This window comes from Eurosta solidaginis, chromosome 1 (assembly GCF_040869045.1).
Source record: "Eurosta solidaginis isolate ZX-2024a chromosome 1, ASM4086904v1, whole genome shotgun sequence".
Lineage (NCBI taxonomy): Eukaryota > Metazoa > Arthropoda > Insecta > Diptera > Tephritidae > Eurosta > Eurosta solidaginis.
In genome coordinates, this window is record NC_090319.1 from 265,742,517 (window position 1) to 265,759,116 (window position 16,600).

Genomic DNA, 16,600 nt, shown 5'->3' on the forward strand with positions numbered 1-16,600 from the left:
AAACGCGTTTATTCATTTTTCTTTCCGCTTTTTTGGACGGGTTATTGCAGTCGACCTCGGTTTCAAACTGTTTTTCGCGGAGAACTTTTGAACGGGTAGAAAAACTTAACTCACGTGTTTGTATTCTTAATTCTGAAATAACTACGCGTCCTCAGATACCCCAATTGAAGTCTTTTTTTATCATTTTCTGAAGGACCCATATGGGTGCACTTAAAATTTCCTACTAAATTCGTTCAAAAAAATTTACCATCACAGCAACCCATATCTGATATTCCGATCCCTTTTTTGCTTCCCTGTGTCGCTTTCGACGAAGCAACCCCGGTAATTTTGACACTTCGTTCAGTGTCAAAACTCATGTTCCACGCAGCTTCCACTGGGTTCCACGCTAGTTTGACACTGACCGAAGTGTCAAACTGCCATGTGTTAGAAAGGGAAAGAAATTGTTTCCCTCTCATACATATCATACTTGTAAACCTGTACAATGACCGAAAGTGAACCAAGAGAAATCATAGGTCAGCAACACTGATCAATGTTCACTTATTTGTTTTGATCGTCATTCGTTGTCAATTGAAGAAAAAATTACGATTTCGTCTTTGAAAAAATTTGTTTATTATTGAAAATTTAGACATATTAACTGAAATATCTTATAAAACGTAAGTATATATAAAATATCACATAAAATATTACATCCTAATTGTTAATTATCATTTATCTGCAGGTATTTACATTGTTTACCACAAATATTGGAAAACTGCGGCGGTCTAACTCAATCCTAGCGATACACAATCCCGTATTCGGACCGGGGGTTTTCTATGGAAATAAAAGGTGAGTTGACTCTTTATTCATTGTTAAAGACTAACTCTGTTTACATTTACCAAAAATGTACTAAAATTGCATTTTTCCTTCTGCAGATTTCGTTTGCCATCACCTAACTCTCGGCCTGTTTGAAATATTAATTGCACATTGCGGAGTGAGTCACTAAAATTACTGGTACTTCTTCACTTTAGATAAGAACTTCTAAAACGCGTAAACAAAATAGAGAGTTGTCAAAAGACGCGCTTTGGACCCAGGACCACGAATCCGAAAGCAGAAATTGAAAAAGTTGGCAATTTACAAGTGGTTGTTGTAATGTTTTACACAGTAAAAAATTTTGTGTACAAAGAGATATATATATAGCAGCAGTCTCAGATGTATGCTCCGGCTTATCCCGATTCTTTCCAGGGATTGTTTACACTCTACCTAAAAAATAACTGAAGCCAACACAAATTGTTTAAGTATTAAATTTTCAAGGAAAATACCCAAATTCTTCACTTTCTGATTTATAAAATTATATACGTTTTTAGTTTGCAAGATGCCTAAAGCAAGTTGTGCTCTATGCCATAAAACTTGGAAACACGAAGGTTTCAAGATATATCACGTTCCTAAAAACATTATAAAAAGAAAAATGGGCAGATGCCTGTCGTGTGGACCTATCACCAGAGGCAAAGATATGCAGTTTGCATTTTTCCCCAGAAGATTTCACGTATAGCTCTGATCGCAAACGCATTAAATTTTGCGGTGATGCGATTCCCATGAAAGTTGATTTCGTATATGATGACCAACAATTTCTTGAGGCATCAACTCAAACTGAGTAAGTTTGCCATGTTTTGTGAAGCTTTTAATATTTTTACTCATAAGTTCCATTCAGATCCAATACGAACCGCGAAGAGCTCCTTGAAGCTCGATTAAAAATCTTGGAGGGGTCAGCAAAAGAAATAGACAACCTTCGGAAAAGTATCTATGCGCATTTTACTGAAGGTCAGTTCAAGAATATTGATAATCCTTCTAGAACAATACATTGGAAGTGGAAAGACATGTCATCGACTATAGCCCTTCATGCGGCTGGACCTAAAGCGTATAGGCATTTATTAAAGACTGGATATCCTCTTCCATGCGAGTCCGCTGTAGCAAAATGGATACAGAAAGTGAAGTTCGAGGACGGTGTTTTGAATTTTTCGATCGAAGCAATGAGAAGTGTACAGGACATGGATGTGGAAGACAAGATATGCATCCTTTCGTTCGACGAAATGCACTTAGAGCCTGCATATGAATATGACTCACACACGGATACAATGAAAGCGTCCAGAAAGTGGTAATTGCTCGCGGTCTCAGGCGTTCCTGGAAGCAAACTGTCTTTTGCGCGTATGATTGTAAAATGAGCAAATCAATATTAGAGAACTTAATTACTATCCTAGATGGAGCAGGGTATACCGCTGTTGGAGTTGTTTCGGATATGCGACCTGACAATCAAGGCCTCTGGAAAGAGCTGAATATTTCAATCGGTAAAATTCAACTTAGAATTAATGTGCATTTTATTGACATAGCTCTATTTTCTTATTAGACCAACCGTGGCTGCAAATCCGGCGAATAGTGGAAAAGTTTTTGTTATCTCTGATGCACCACATCTGCTAAAGTTCACTCGGAACCATTATTTGAACACCGGTCTGAAAATTCAAGACGACTTTTTAACACCGTGGAGTATTGCTGATGTACTGAAACATACATCTGTGTCCGACGTTTCTATAGTATATCGACTGTCGGAGCGCCACCTAACAGTACGCAAAGCAAAGCGCCAGGAAGTGCTTTGCGTCGCTGTGAGGAATGGGGATTTGATGTCTGTAATGCTAATGAAACTGCGGAGCTTTTTTATGCAGTAAATGACTGGTTCGACCTCTTGAACTTCAAACTTTCCACCATGCAGACTTTACCATCAAAGCGACCTTTTGGAATTAATTATGAGGAGCAGCTGGCTATTCTTTCGAAAATGGACGAGTATATTAGGAATATACGCAATGGGACAAATAAGAAGTTGTTGCCTTCTCAGGAAGGGGTTTTAGTTACAAACAGTTCGCTACGGGGTTTATACATTTATGTTAAGGAACATTTTGGTATGCAATACATTTTGACATACCGGTTGAATCAGGACATTGTGGAAAAATTTTTTTCGGCAATGCGCGCGAGAGGTGGTTTATATGATCATCCAACAGCGATGCAATTCAAATACAGATTACGAAAATATTTATTAGGTAAAATATCACTAATTTTGGTATCTACTCGTATATTGATATATACAAATTTTAATAACATTACAGCACGAAATACAGAGACGTCGGCTGCACTTGGAAACGTTGAGATAGACGAAACGGAATGGTTAGATTTCGATCTGGACAACGAATTGTTATTTTATAATGAGAGCATTGAGGACGAAGGTGTCAACTGCACGATTCCAGAATCACAACTTATTAAAATCGAAGGCTTGCACGAGGATGGTCTGGAATATGTAGCAGTCTACATAATAAGAAAGTTGGATCTCTCTCATTATGTAAGTAAAGAAACCACCTCTCAGCATGTGAGTGAGGAAAGCTTCTCTTCATATGTGGATTTGTTATCCAAAGGTGGTTTAATAAAGCCTTGTCGTCAATTTTTAAATAAAATAATGGAGTTGGAAACAATTTTTTATCAAAATAATGGAGCAATAATAAAGACAAAGAGCAAATTTATTGAAGGTTTAATAAAAAAAAAGTGAGGGTTGCGACTGCGAAATCGAAGTAAAAAGATTATTTTTTTAAAGTCGAATGTATTTTCGCATAAAAAGCTGTAACAAAGCAATGAAAAATAAGTAGTGAAATTCGTATAAATGTAAATAATCAAAATAACTCCATAATGTTCTTTGGTTTTTTTTTTAATATGTTCTACAATAAATGTCAATTATCATGTTTCGTTTATTTAATAATTTGAGAGAAAGTACTGCAAAAAATATATGATGAATACCTATAAATAAAAACTGCAACTTGAAAAATTTTAATCAATTTAACTTGGTTTATATTTTATAAGAAATAGCTTTCCTCTGTCTCAAGGCATTTTAATATGATTGGAATTTTCATAAACAAATGAAAACAAAATCAGTTTCTTCGCCAATTTTATTTAAATACTTTTATACAAAAAAGTATCAAATTTAATACTATTTTACAAAACGGTGCCTTATATTCTTCCCCTTTCTCTCATCATTCGTATTGTATGGGAGTTTTCAAAATGAGCTGTCACTACATAGACCACCTTGTCGTTATTACATCATGGTATCAGACTTTGTGTGTTTGGGAAGGAACACAAATAATCACTGCATAGGCTAACTTCCGGTGCCTTTAGATAAAAAAAAAAACATTCACATCAATTATTTGACGTTTACCAGATGCAATATTTATTTCAACGCTTCTTGAACATTGTACACATTGTTTACTATATAGTTTGGCAGCTTAAGTAGAGGTTATATTGCGAATAGAGTGGAAGGCAGTGGAATAGGCAGTCGAATGTCATATAATGAAGGAATGGTGTTCGGAGTTTTTTCAAAGTTAAAAAAAAAAATGATAAAAGCTTTAATATAAATAAAACTATTGTTTTCATAACAACAAAAACGCCATATATATTCTGTATACATTAATTGGCAAGGATTATCTCACTTTAAAATTTGAATTAAATAATCTAAGTGTTTTTTTGAAACTGAGTCGAGAACTGTGCGTGTGAATGTGCGAATTTTCACCGATCAGCTGTTAGTTGCGCTACTTGGTAAAATTTACAAGGATTGTTTACACTCTAACTAAAAAATAACTGAAGCCAACACAAATTGTTTAAGTATTAAATTTGCAAGGAAAATACCCAAATTCTTCACTCTCAGATTTATAAAATTATATACGTTTTTAGTTTGCAAGATGCCTAAAGCAAGTTGTGCTCTATGCCATAAAACTTGGAAACACGAAGGTTTCAAGATATATCACGTTCCTAAAAACATTATAAAAAGAAAAATGGGCAGATGCCTGTCGTGTGGACCTATCACCAGAGGCAAAGATATGCAGTTTGCATTTTTCCCCAGAAGATTTCTCGTATAGCTCTGATCGCAAACGCATTAAATTTTGCGGTGATGCGATTCCCATGAAAGTTGATTTCGTATATGATGACCAACAATTTCTTGAGGCATCAACTCAAACTGAGTAAGTTTGCCATGTTTTGTGAAGCTTTTAATATTTTTACACATAAGTTCCATTCAGATCCAATACGAACCGCGAAGAGCTCATTGAAGCTCGATTAAAAATCTTGGAGGGGTCAGCAAAAGAAATAGACAACCTTCGGAAAAGTATCTATGCGCATTTTACTGAAGGTCAGTTCAAGAATATTGATAATCCTTCTAGAACAATACATTGGAAATGGAAAGACATGTCATCGACTATAGCCCTTCATGCGGCTGGACCTAAAGCGTATAGGCATTTATTAAAGACTGGATATCCTCTTCCATGCGAGTCCGCTGTAGCAAAATGGATACAGAAAGTGAAGTTCGAGGACGGTGTTTCGGATTTTTCGATCGAAGCAATGAGAAGTGTACAGGATATGGATGTGGAAGACAAGATATGCATCCTTTCGTTCGACGAAATGCACTTAGAGCCTGCATATGAATATGACTCACACACGGATACAATGAAAGCGTCCAGCAAGTGGTAATTGCTCGCGGTGTCAGGCGTTCCTGGAAGCAACCTGTCTTTTGCGCGTATGATTGTAAAATGAGCAAATCAATATTAGAGAACTTAATTACTATCCTAGATGGAGCAGGGTATACCGCTGTTGGAGTTGTTTCGGATATGCGACCTGACAATCAAGGCCTCTGGAAAGAGCTGAATATTTCAATCGGTAAAATTCAACTTAGAATTAATGTGCATTTTATTGACATAGCTCTATTTTCTTATTAGACCAAACGTGGCTGCAAATCCGGCGAATAGTGGAAAAGTTTTTGTTATCTCTGATGCACCACATCTGCTAAAGTTCACTCGGAACCATTATTTGAACACCGGTCTGAAAATTCAAGACGACTTTTTGACACCGTGGAGTATTGCTGACGTACTGAAACATACATCTGTGTCCGATGTTTCTATAGTATATCAGTATATCGACTGACGGAGCGCCACCTAACAGTACGCAAAGCAAAGCGCCAGCAATTTTCATAAACAAATGAAAACAAAATCAGTTTCTTCGCCAATTTTATTTAAATACTTTTATACAAAAAAGTATCAAATTTAATACTATTTTACAAAACGGTGCCTTATATTCTTCCCCTTTCTCTCATCATTCGTATTGTATGGGAGTTTTCAAAATGAGCTGTCACTACATAGACCACCTTGTTATTACATCATGGTATCAGACTTTGTGTGTTGGGGAAGGAACACAAATAATCACTGCATAGGGTAACTTCCGGTGCCTTTAGATAAAAAAAAAACATTCACATCAATTATTTGACGTTTACCAGATGCAATATTTATTTCAACGCTTCTTGACCATTGTAAATTTTACCAAGTAGCGCAACTAACAGCTGATCGCTGAAAATTCGCACATTCACACGCACAGTTCTCGACTCATTTCAAAAAAAACTTTAGATTATTTAATTCAAATTTTAAAGTGGGATAATCCTTACAAATTTATGTGTACAGAATATATATGGCGTTTTTGTTGTTATTGAAACAATAGTTTTATTTATATTAAAGCTTTTATCAATTTTTTTTTTAACTTTGAAAAATCTCCGAACACCATTCCTTCATTATATGACATTCGACTGCCTAGTCCACTGCCTTCCACTCTATTCGCAACATAACCTCTACTTAAGCTGCCAAACTATATAGTAAACAATGCTGTAAACAATAAGCGTAGTATGTATAAATAACGAAAAGAAACAAAACAGCACTTCGTGTGCAAGTTCGTTGCCTTGACCGTCAAGTTCTGCATCAGGAAGCAAAGGTGCATGACAAAACAAAGCACAAAGAAAACACCGGCATTTTGACGCACACTAATTGGCAAACTAATATAGAAAAAGGAAAATATAATTTTTGAAAATGCTACCAGGACGACAAATTGTACAACCGATCTCACAAGAGAATCCGTTATGGGTATCTTGGCACGATACACAAATGATGGCATCTCTCAGTCCAGCCACAGTTATGGATTATTTTTGTCGTAAATCGAATCCATTTTACGACAGAGTGTGCAATAATGAAACCATTAGAATGCAGCGTTTAAGCCTAGAACATCTCAAGTAAGCATATTGCAATAAACAACTAAGGTCAATTTAAAACAATTTTACTTATTTACTGTTTATCATTTCCCAGCAATATGGTTGGAGTAGAGTATATATTACTACATGTGGCTGAACCTATATTATATGTTATCAGAAAACAACATCGTCACAGTCCAACAGAGGCGACACCGATGGCAGATTATTATATAATAGGTGGAATGGTTTATAAAGCGCCCGATTTGGCAAGCGTTATAAATTCCAGAATTGTATGAAACCAATATTTAATGCGTATTTTTGAATATAATATAATAGTTTGCGTATTTCCTTTTTGTATAGCTTGCTACTGTAACAAATTTACAATCTGCATTTGAAGAAGCTAGCAGTTACTCCAGATATCATCCAAACAAGGGTTATACATGGGATTTCAATGCAAATAAATCACGTTAGTAAATAATTAATTATTTGTATAGTGATACATAGCATTCATGTCATCTTTCTAGTTGCAGATAAAGCGAAAAGTAATAAAAAAGACGCATCAACAAGTAAAGATGATGGTGGTACAATATTTCAAAAACAACGTGTTGACATGCTCTTAGCTGAATTGGTACGAAAATTTCCGCCACCAATACCCCCAATCATTCATCAGCAGCAAATGCAAAATCAGCAACAACAAATGCAACAAGCTCAATTACAAAATGTTGCACAGGAAGGAGCTAACACTGATACAAATAGCATAGCTGCCAATCCAACGCCGTCCAATAACGGTGTTGTACCTATGGCGAGTCCTTCACCAGGTGGTGCAGATCAAAAAGTGGAGGGAGTTGACATGAAACCTCCACCAGAAAAGAAGATTAAGATGTGAAGGAATCCTTTTTTTCAAGGATGTATCGATTGTTTTGAAAGCGCCATCAGTCAGGTCAGGCTACTAAGTACTATCAAAATAGCTAACATGATTGAATCATGCATTTGTAAAATATTATAATTAATAAACAAAAAATGCTAAGGCATGGGAAAAAATAAATGGAAACACCATTAAATTTATAAGTAATTTATTATTGTGCATAAGGTTTGGAATACTAACGAATCTAAAATCTGGCACCAACTGCAGAAAAATAAAAAAATAGTGTATATACGAGTGTAGCATGTTTATATATACACAATCTATAAATAGTATATGCCAATAGGTTTTGTGCATTTGTGAATTTCCAAATATGTGCTGTATATTCATTCACATCTGTAGGCACGTTTAACATCACCTTTACGATTGCTTTTATATATTTTATACACATGAGTAATTGCTGATATGTATTAAATATCTTACTTTACGACTTTTTTGCAATACCGCAAACCTTTCCGATATGCTCATCTTGTTCCAAAGAATCTACGATGAATTTTGCCAAATCATACTTGGAAATAGCGCGACCTGATATGTCATCATGCTGTACCGTATACTCGGTTGAAGGCTCATCCGCAATATGTGGTGGCAATATAGCTACATAATCTAACCCGGAAGCCTTTGTTAAGTCCAACATTCGTTTGTGTTCTTCATTTAATTTAAGAAATACGCCTGGCACTTCCTTCAAGGGACGAAAGAGGAATGACGACATTACAATTGAGAAACGTTGTATATTTTTTTCCTTCATAGCTTTAATTAGATTTGCTGTACCGGTGGACAAGTCGGTTGTAGCCTCCAGTTTATTACGTGTACCTAAAATGATACATACTCCATCCACATTCTCGATCACTTTTTTGCAATCATCAAGATTGAGTGCATCGCCTTTAACCAAATCAACTTTGTCCTTAAAACGATCAGGTAATGTCGATTCACTGCGGTACAAAAGGCGAACTTTTAATCCTGTTAATATAAAATTGAATTCTTATAAATTGCAAATTCAAAGGTAAATATATTTACATGATCACGTACCTTTTTCCAAAGCATAATCAACAACACATTGACCGGTCATGCCGGTGCCTCCGATAATAGCAAGGCGTTGCATAATGGAAGTTTTTATTTTCGTGTGAATTGTAAGCTGCACAAAGAAAAACTGTTATCTTCACAATTTACGAATGTGAAGAGATAGTGTACTTATCAAGAATTATATGATGTATAAAGTTTATTGTATTTGCTTGAATCGCCCTACGTCCAGCACAAATTGACATACAAGCAAAGTGCGATTCTATGTAGACAGAAAATGTATTAAAATTTGTAATTCAATGAAATTGAGGTGTAAAATGAGCTCTCAAGGTTAATTAAATGTTTATTATGGCTTCCCTTTCATCTCGCTTTGTAATCAGGTACCGGTCCCTCTTCAGCTGCTTTGCAACATAGTGTACCTATACATACATAGTGTACCTACGCATACATAGCGTACCTATACATATATATATAGTGTACTTGTACACTATGCAAGGCGAATTCAGTACAGGTGGTGTTATCCCAACAGCTGATTGCTTCTTGATTATTTTCCATACAACGCCTGGCACTACAATATGTCAGTTAATCGAAATCAATGAAAATTTTCTTTTGACTTGACATTCTTCCGCACGGCGAATTGGTTGAATTCGCTTTGCCACCACCTAGTATGGATTCGCCTTGACACTATGCTTTGCACAAATTCGTTTATGGGTGTGTAATCCACTGGAAAGTGATTTTTATATGATATTCCAAGGCGAATTCAGTATAGGTGGTGTTATCCCATCAGCTGATTGCTTCTTCATGATAATTTTCCATACAAAGCCTTGTAAAACAAAATGTCAGTTAATCGAAATCTATGAAAATTTTCTTTTGACTTGACATTCTTCTGCACGACGAATTGGTTGAATTCGCTTTGCCACCACCTGGTATAGATTCGCCTTGATTCGCACAACTATTTTTGGAATATCATCAAGGCGAATTCAGTATAGATGGGGTTATCCCATCAGCTGATTGCTTCTTCTTGATAATTTTCCATACAAAGCCTTGCACAACAAAGTGTCAGTTAATCGAAATCTATGAAAAATTTCTTTTGACTTGACATTCTTCTGCACGACGAATTGGTTGAATTCGCTTTGCCACCACCTGGTATATATTCGCCCAGAATAGTTGTGCGAATCAAGGCGAATCTATACCAGGTGGTGGCAAAGCGAATTCAATCAATTTGCCGTGCAGAAGAATGTCAAGTCAAAATAAAATTTTCATAGATTTCGATTAACTGACATTTTGTTGTACAAGGCTTTGTATGGAAAATTATCAAGAAGAAGCAATCAGCTGATGGGATAACACCACCTATACTGAATTTGCCTTGATGATATTCCAAAAATAGTTGTGCGAATCAAGGCGAATCTATACCAGGTGGTGGCAAAGCGAATTCAATCAATTCGCCGTGCGGATGAATGTCAAGTCAAAAGAAAATTTTCATAGATTTCGATTAACTGACATTTTGTTGTACAAGGCTTTGTATGGAAAATTATCAAGAAGAAGCAAACAGCTGATGGGATTACACCGCCTGTAATGAATTCGCCTTGTGTGCGAATATCATGGTGGAATAACCAAGTGAAGTAAGCCGTCAATTGTCTCGCTCTAAATTCTTCTTTGTTCTGTCATTCGGCTATCTAAAATTTTTCACCAATGTTGTCCCCGAAAAGTGTTGTTTTTTTGCATTTTTCAGGAGTAAAATATGGTAGTCTTAGTACTTTTTAAAAAATTTGAAACAGGTCTTTATTAAAAAAACTGTATGTATTCACGTCATATCCAACAAGGATTTTCAAGAACACCAAAACTGTCGTATTATTTATGTAAAACTTTGCTAAAACAATGGATTTCTAAATATACATAGTTACAAAAAATTTTAACTCACTGTTGTTGTTTTGCCCTAAAAATTAGACCACTCCACTAAGATAAGAGGAATGTTACAGTTATGGATTGTAATTTAGAATATATGAATCCGGCTCGATCGGATCAGCATCTTCTGGCTCTAGGCCTACTGCGGCGGGGTTAGTATATCCCCTGGCATATTTTAGTAATTAATAACTTGAAAACATTAGTAATACATCATGAATTCAACTGTCAGGAGTTTTGGGGGATCATCTGATCAAGTTTGTATAATATATTAGAAGGGCATATGTTTTAGTTCCAACTCTCAACGACATATCAACAGACCAGATGGTAATATCAATGCATTTTTAGGGATCAAAACACAATTAGAAGTGTTATGGTCACTTCCAAGTGGGACTGTAAAACTTCTCACCGAATCCGAAACCCATTTAAGTGCGCAAAGTTACTATAAATAAAAATAAATAAATAAATGTAAGGCGCGATAACCTCCGAAGAGACCTAAGGCCGAGCTTCTCTTCCAATTTACGTCGTGCTCCTCTTGATTTTCCTACAAATTGGCCGGACGGGACCTACATATTTTATGCCGACTCCGAACGGCATCTGCAAGGCAGATGAGTTTTCACTGAGAGCTTTTCATGGCAGAAATACACTTGGAGCGCTTGCCAAACACTGCCGAGGGGCGACCCCGCTTAGAAAAAATTTCTTCTAATTGAAAAACCTTCTTTCTAAAATTTTGATGTTGCTTTGCCCGGGGTGCGAACCCAGGGCATACGGTGTGGTAGGCGGAGCAAGCTACTATCACACAACGGTGGCCGCAAAGTTACTTTAGTTCAACTAAATAACGGATAACACCTCTCCCTTTTTTGTCCGGTTTTTCGATGAAAACTTCAACTTCAGTTGAAGTTAAGGTAAGTTTACTTTATACCTATATGACACTACTTTATTTTTCTCTATATTTTTCTTGTATTTTCTCTTATATGTTTTGCCGCCCTCCCTCCTAATACGGTTTCAGTACTGGTGTAAGTGTGTAAACTATATTAAAAAAAAAAACTAGCGAAATACAGGAAAAATACAATCTAGTTCATTAAAAACAAACGAGCCAGTTTGGATTTCGATAGGTTTTTTTTGACATTCGGCCGTTTTTTCTTAATTTTTTCTGACAAGTGAAAATTTTGTTTTTAGTTTGAAAATTGTGTGCATAAAAACACAACAAAAAACAACTTTCTTCTGAAAAAAGTCAACCATCAGAGGCCAAAATAAATTTCGAGTGTTATTTTCATCGTTTTGATTGTTAAAAATGTTAATTAAAAATAAAATTTAAAACATAAACAAAAAAATTTCAAACTCTCTAATTTTGTGGGGAATAGTGGTCTCGTTTTCTCATGGTAGAAATTGTTTTTGTATTTTGAAGTTCCGATAAAGTTTCGTCAGTAGTTCTAGCTTGGAATCCAAGACAAAATAAAGGAATTAGACGCATTATTGAATTTTACTGCTCATCACAGTTTAAGTTTTTTCATTTTATTCGATACGTCACTCGCACTGGTCCTCTATATCCCCTTTTGTATTGGCGTTAGGTGACACTGATATGCTGAAAAAAACAGTTTCTGTAATGGCCTTCGTAGCAAGGTATTAATTTTTCTGCTCCTATTTTTTCAAAGCGGGAAAATATTTTACCCTCTTCTCACCGTTGAATATGGATCCCTACCGTTTCAGATAGCGTACATCTTCTTTCTGGCTTTGTTTATTTACTTCACCTGGTGATTCCACCATGCAAATATATAAATAAATAAGATGCGTTTCATTGTTTTTTGTGGCGTTCTCATGGCTCTATTTTATGGTTGGCTCATCTCATGATCTCATCTGATTTTATTTATTTCATTGCATCATTGTAAATTTTACCAAGTTGCGCAACTAACAGCTGATCGGTGAAAATTCGCACATTCACGCGCACAGTTCTCGACTCAGTTTCAAAAAAAAACTTTAGATTATTTAACTCAAATTTTAAAGTGAGATAATCCTTACGAATTTATGTATATAGAATATATAAGGCGTTGTTGTTGTTATTAAAACAATAGTTTTATTTATATTAAAGCTTTTATCATTTTTTTTACTTTGAAAAAACTCCGAACACCATTCTTTCATTATATGACATTCGACTGCCTAGTCCACTGCCTTCACTCTATTCGCAACATAACCTCTATTTAAGCTGCCAAACTATATAGCAGGCATGCTTAACCAACGAAACGATATCATTTCGTTACGATAATCAACGTTAATAAACGAAACGAACTCATTTCGTTTCGTTTATTAACGTTAAGATCGTCAAATTAACGAAATGATTTCGTTTCGTTTTCTGCCATATCAAAACGAAATCAAATCGTTTATGTTGATTATTAATTTAAAACTATGCTGGCAAAGCTGATTGATGGCGGAGTCATTAAGGGTGAAAGCATTAGCCAAGCTGATTGCAACTTTTCTCTTGAATTTTGACAGTACGAACATTTCTCAGAGTATTTTTGACATTACCACCAACGAATTTCACAAACAAATTACATAGAGTTTGTGTGTGTATGTGCGCTCGTTGTTGCCACCTTACGGCTTCACCATGGCTGTAGCATTGCCAGCACAATTCAAACATAAAGTATCACGTTTTTGTTAACGTTTTTAACGTTAACGAAAGCTTTTCGTTTCGGTTAAAAACGAGATACAATTTATTTTGATAATTTCTTTATCGATAATATTTCGAAGTGTTTCAACGGAAACGGTGGAAATTTTTTGATAAACGATTAGCTTAACGTTAAGGTGCATCCCTGCTATATAGTAAACAATGCAATGCATGGTCGATGGAATTGTCAAAAGGAGATGGCAAACGTTGTGAATAAAACTAAAACCCCCATTACTGATACTTAGCATAGACTTGACTGGACTTGGCGTAAACTTGGCAACCCTACAAGAATACTGACTATCATATGACTATCATCTGATTGTCAGCAATGTCAACCTAACGGTCAGCGCCTCATACAAACTTTCTATCACGAACTTAAGGGGACTTGCGCAAATGTGATGTAAACAACCGTGTACGTGTGAGTTTTTGTCTCCTTCTTGTACACCAACATGGCCTACTGATTAAGTATATAGCCGTACTGCTCACTCTCATTCCTTTTCCTGGATCAGTGCTGACACTCTAACTATCAAAAAGTGTCATAAATGATAGTTTACTGTAGATATCAGGTTTGACTGTTATACTATCATAACTGACCATTGTTATATTCCGCCAAAAATGAAACAATGCTTTTTGCTTTTTATTTACTTTATTTCATTACGTTTTTAATTTTGTACGTGATAAAAGCATACGTGTTTTTTATTTGTTGAAAATATATAGTTTTATAAGAATTCGAGTTCAGAATGTTCAATTTAAATTCAGAAATTCATGCGGAAACACATTTAAAAATGAATCACCACTAACCACTATTATTTTTCGGGTATCAAATTTTTGAGTGCGCCCATACATTCCGACAGCTTTTGGTGTTTTTTAATATTATTTTCGATTTTTTTCTTTTAGCATGGAGCTTTGAAATGCTCTCTTTTTCATTTTTTAAACTTATTTTTTATATGGTTTTCTTCGGTTGAAAATGACGGAATTTAAAAAATAACAAAACAACCGTGATAATCGTTTGATTGTCATATGACAGTCAGTAGTGACAACATGATTAAATCGGATAAACTATTCTCGCATACATAAAATTCCGTTGAGAATTATGTATCTGTCTCACATGCCTAATGGTATCTGCTGTACGTTCTTTTGTTCTGTACCAGGTGTCCGAAGCTTTCCCAGTTTGAGTCCTTTTTCATGATTATAGGCTGTCGTTGGGAACATGCGGACATGCGTGAGCGAACAAAGGAACATACATAAATTTGAGTATCAATGTTTACGTCATCGCAGGATCAGCATTGTCAATTACAAGTGTGAGTGTATTAGTAAAACTATCAGCGTTTCTTTTAGGGAACTTAGCCACGATTATACTCCACTTGGCGCATACAATCTGGCATCATAATCAGCGTTGAAATTTATTTTTAAATAAATGTCAATTTGTATGACAAAATGTCAAAAGGAAATGGAAACAAACAAATGGCATCTCAAAATGTAAACGTCACTTAGAACTTACAGAGAAAATCAAAATTCAACAGACTTCTAAGTCAAGTTAAGTGTTGCCAAGTTTTGAGTAATCAGTAACATGCAAAGTTCATTTAACAGAACTGTAAGTGACAGTTCTCAAGTCAAGTCAAGTCTATGCTAATAGCTAAATTCAGTAAGCCGTCTCTAGTCACTATTAGAGACTATTTGGGGTGAAAATCACTTTTGAGACAATTTGCCATTCTGTAAGCTGTCTCGCGTCTCCAGCCTCACAAAAGCCGGGGCAGATCACAAACGTGAAAATTTCAGAAAAAGTATGAAAATTATTTGCGAAAAACGCTTTAAATATATTTTTTTTTTATTCCTCAAATTAAAATAAGCATAGAAAAAATTAAAAAACAGAAAATACTTAAAAAAACATCGAACTCTATGTGGCGCCGCTGATATTCGGACCTACACACTTTGGGATTTTCTATAAAAGTTGTGAACGGCGTCTTAGCGAGCTCAGCCACAATACCACTCAACATTGCGTTGACAAAATGCAATGCTATATTATTTGTTCAATGTATGAGTAAATTGTCATTTTGGTGAATTTCGTTGATATGGTGAATTGTTTTGTGACTTTCGTTTACTGAGTATCGAAATCATCTCAAGTCACAAAAATTGTCTCTAAAGGAAAATCTCAAATTTAGAGACTTGAGATGAGACTGAATTACAGAATTCAGACGTTAGTATCAGTAACGGAGCCTTAAGTGTGATATCTTCTGCATAGACGCCAAAATTCCGAAGTGATTGGATCACCTGATTTGTAATTGACTATCGCTGTCTCATTCTGCATCTCTTTCTAACACCCGCTGAAGATAACCAGCCCTATGCGCCGCCATATTGAACACCCTGTCAAAACGCTAAAAAGCATTGTGAATGATGACTTAGTGTGATATCTTCTGCATAAACGTCAAAATTCCAAAGTGATTGGTCACCTGATTTGTATTTGACTATCGCTGTCTCATTCTGTCTCTCTTTCTATCACCCGCTAAAGATAGGCGCCGCCATATTGAACAGCCTGTCAAAACGCTGAAAAGTAGCCATATTTAACAGCCTGTCAGGCAGTTGACAGATAAGATAACACACTTAGTCATCATTCACAATGCTAAAAAGAAGCCATATTGAACATCCTGTCAGGCAGTTGACAGAGAAGATATCACACTTACGGCTGAATTCTGTAATTCAGTCTCATCTCAAATCTCTAAATTTGAGATTTTCCTTTAGAGACAATTTTTGTGACTTGAGATGATTTCGGTATTCAGTAAACGAAAGTCACAAAAACAATTCACCATATCAACGAAATTCACCAAAATGACAATTTACTCATACATTGAACAAATAATATAGCATTGCATTTTGTTAACATAATGTTAAGTGGTATTGTGGCTGAGCTTGCTAAGACGCCGTTCATAATTTTTATAGAAAAACCCAAAGTGTGTAGGTTCGAATCTCAGCGGCGCCACATTAGAGTACGATGTCTTTTTTTAAGTATTTTCTGTTTTTTTAATTTTTCTAT

At 35.5% G+C, this 16,600-nt stretch overlaps 2 protein-coding genes and 1 long non-coding RNA gene across 6 annotated transcripts; 2 read left to right on the top strand and 1 right to left on the bottom strand.

Annotated features, from left to right (window-relative positions):
- Positions 1 to 502: 502 nt before the first annotated feature.
- Positions 503 to 3,842, top strand: LOC137237253 (uncharacterized). 2 transcript variants are annotated; one of them, XR_010948880.1, is made up of 7 exons: positions 503 to 653; positions 719 to 825; positions 912 to 1,274; positions 1,344 to 1,630; positions 1,688 to 2,321; positions 2,381 to 3,065; positions 3,132 to 3,842. It is a non-coding gene; the product is annotated as an uncharacterized lncRNA (long non-coding RNA). The 2 variants fall into 2 exon arrangements; XR_010948879.1 differs by having other exon boundaries at positions 912 to 1,630.
- A 2,822-nt stretch (positions 3,843 to 6,664) lies between these two features.
- On the top strand, positions 6,665 to 8,111 carry MED6 (mediator complex subunit 6). 2 transcript variants are annotated; one of them, XM_067760666.1, is made up of 4 exons: positions 6,665 to 7,108; positions 7,182 to 7,356; positions 7,427 to 7,532; positions 7,597 to 8,111. In XM_067760666.1, exons 1-4 carry the CDS (start codon positions 6,909 to 6,911, stop codon positions 7,950 to 7,952), a joined length of 837 nt encoding a protein of 278 aa, XP_067616767.1. In that variant the 5' UTR covers positions 6,665 to 6,908; the 3' UTR covers positions 7,953 to 8,111. The 2 variants fall into 2 exon arrangements, with proteins under 2 accessions (XP_067616767.1, XP_067616766.1); XM_067760665.1 differs by having other exon boundaries at positions 6,674 to 7,108; positions 7,591 to 8,111.
- An 11-nt stretch (positions 8,112 to 8,122) lies between these two features.
- On the bottom strand, positions 8,123 to 9,397 carry LOC137237252 (flavin reductase (NADPH)). 2 transcript variants are annotated; one of them, XM_067760668.1, is made up of 3 exons: positions 9,177 to 9,397; positions 9,015 to 9,120; positions 8,123 to 8,945 (listed from the first exon to the last, which is right to left on the bottom strand). In XM_067760668.1, exons 2-3 carry the CDS (start codon positions 9,085 to 9,087, stop codon positions 8,413 to 8,415), a joined length of 606 nt encoding a protein of 201 aa, XP_067616769.1. In that variant the 5' UTR covers positions 9,088 to 9,120; positions 9,177 to 9,397; the 3' UTR covers positions 8,123 to 8,412. The 2 variants fall into 2 exon arrangements, with proteins under 2 accessions (XP_067616769.1, XP_067616768.1); XM_067760667.1 differs by having other exon boundaries at positions 9,015 to 9,396.
- Between the last annotated feature and the right edge of the window lie 7,203 nt (positions 9,398 to 16,600).

Coding starts and splice junctions, on each gene's coding strand:
- LOC137237252 (XM_067760668.1), bottom strand. CDS start 9,087: ATGCAACGCCTTGCTATTATCGGAGGCACCGGCATGACCGGTCAATGT. Junction 8,946..9,014: donor TGATTATGCTTTGGAAAAAG/GTACGTGATCAT, acceptor TTATATTAACAG/GATTAAAAGTTCGCCTTTTG.
- MED6 (XM_067760665.1), top strand. CDS start 6,909: ATGCTACCAGGACGACAAATTGTACAACCGATCTCACAAGAGAATCCG. Junction 7,109..7,181: donor TTAAGCCTAGAACATCTCAA/GTAAGCATATTG, acceptor ATCATTTCCCAG/CAATATGGTTGGAGTAGAGT. Junction 7,357..7,426: donor GCGTTATAAATTCCAGAATT/GTATGAAACCAA, acceptor CTTTTTGTATAG/CTTGCTACTGTAACAAATTT.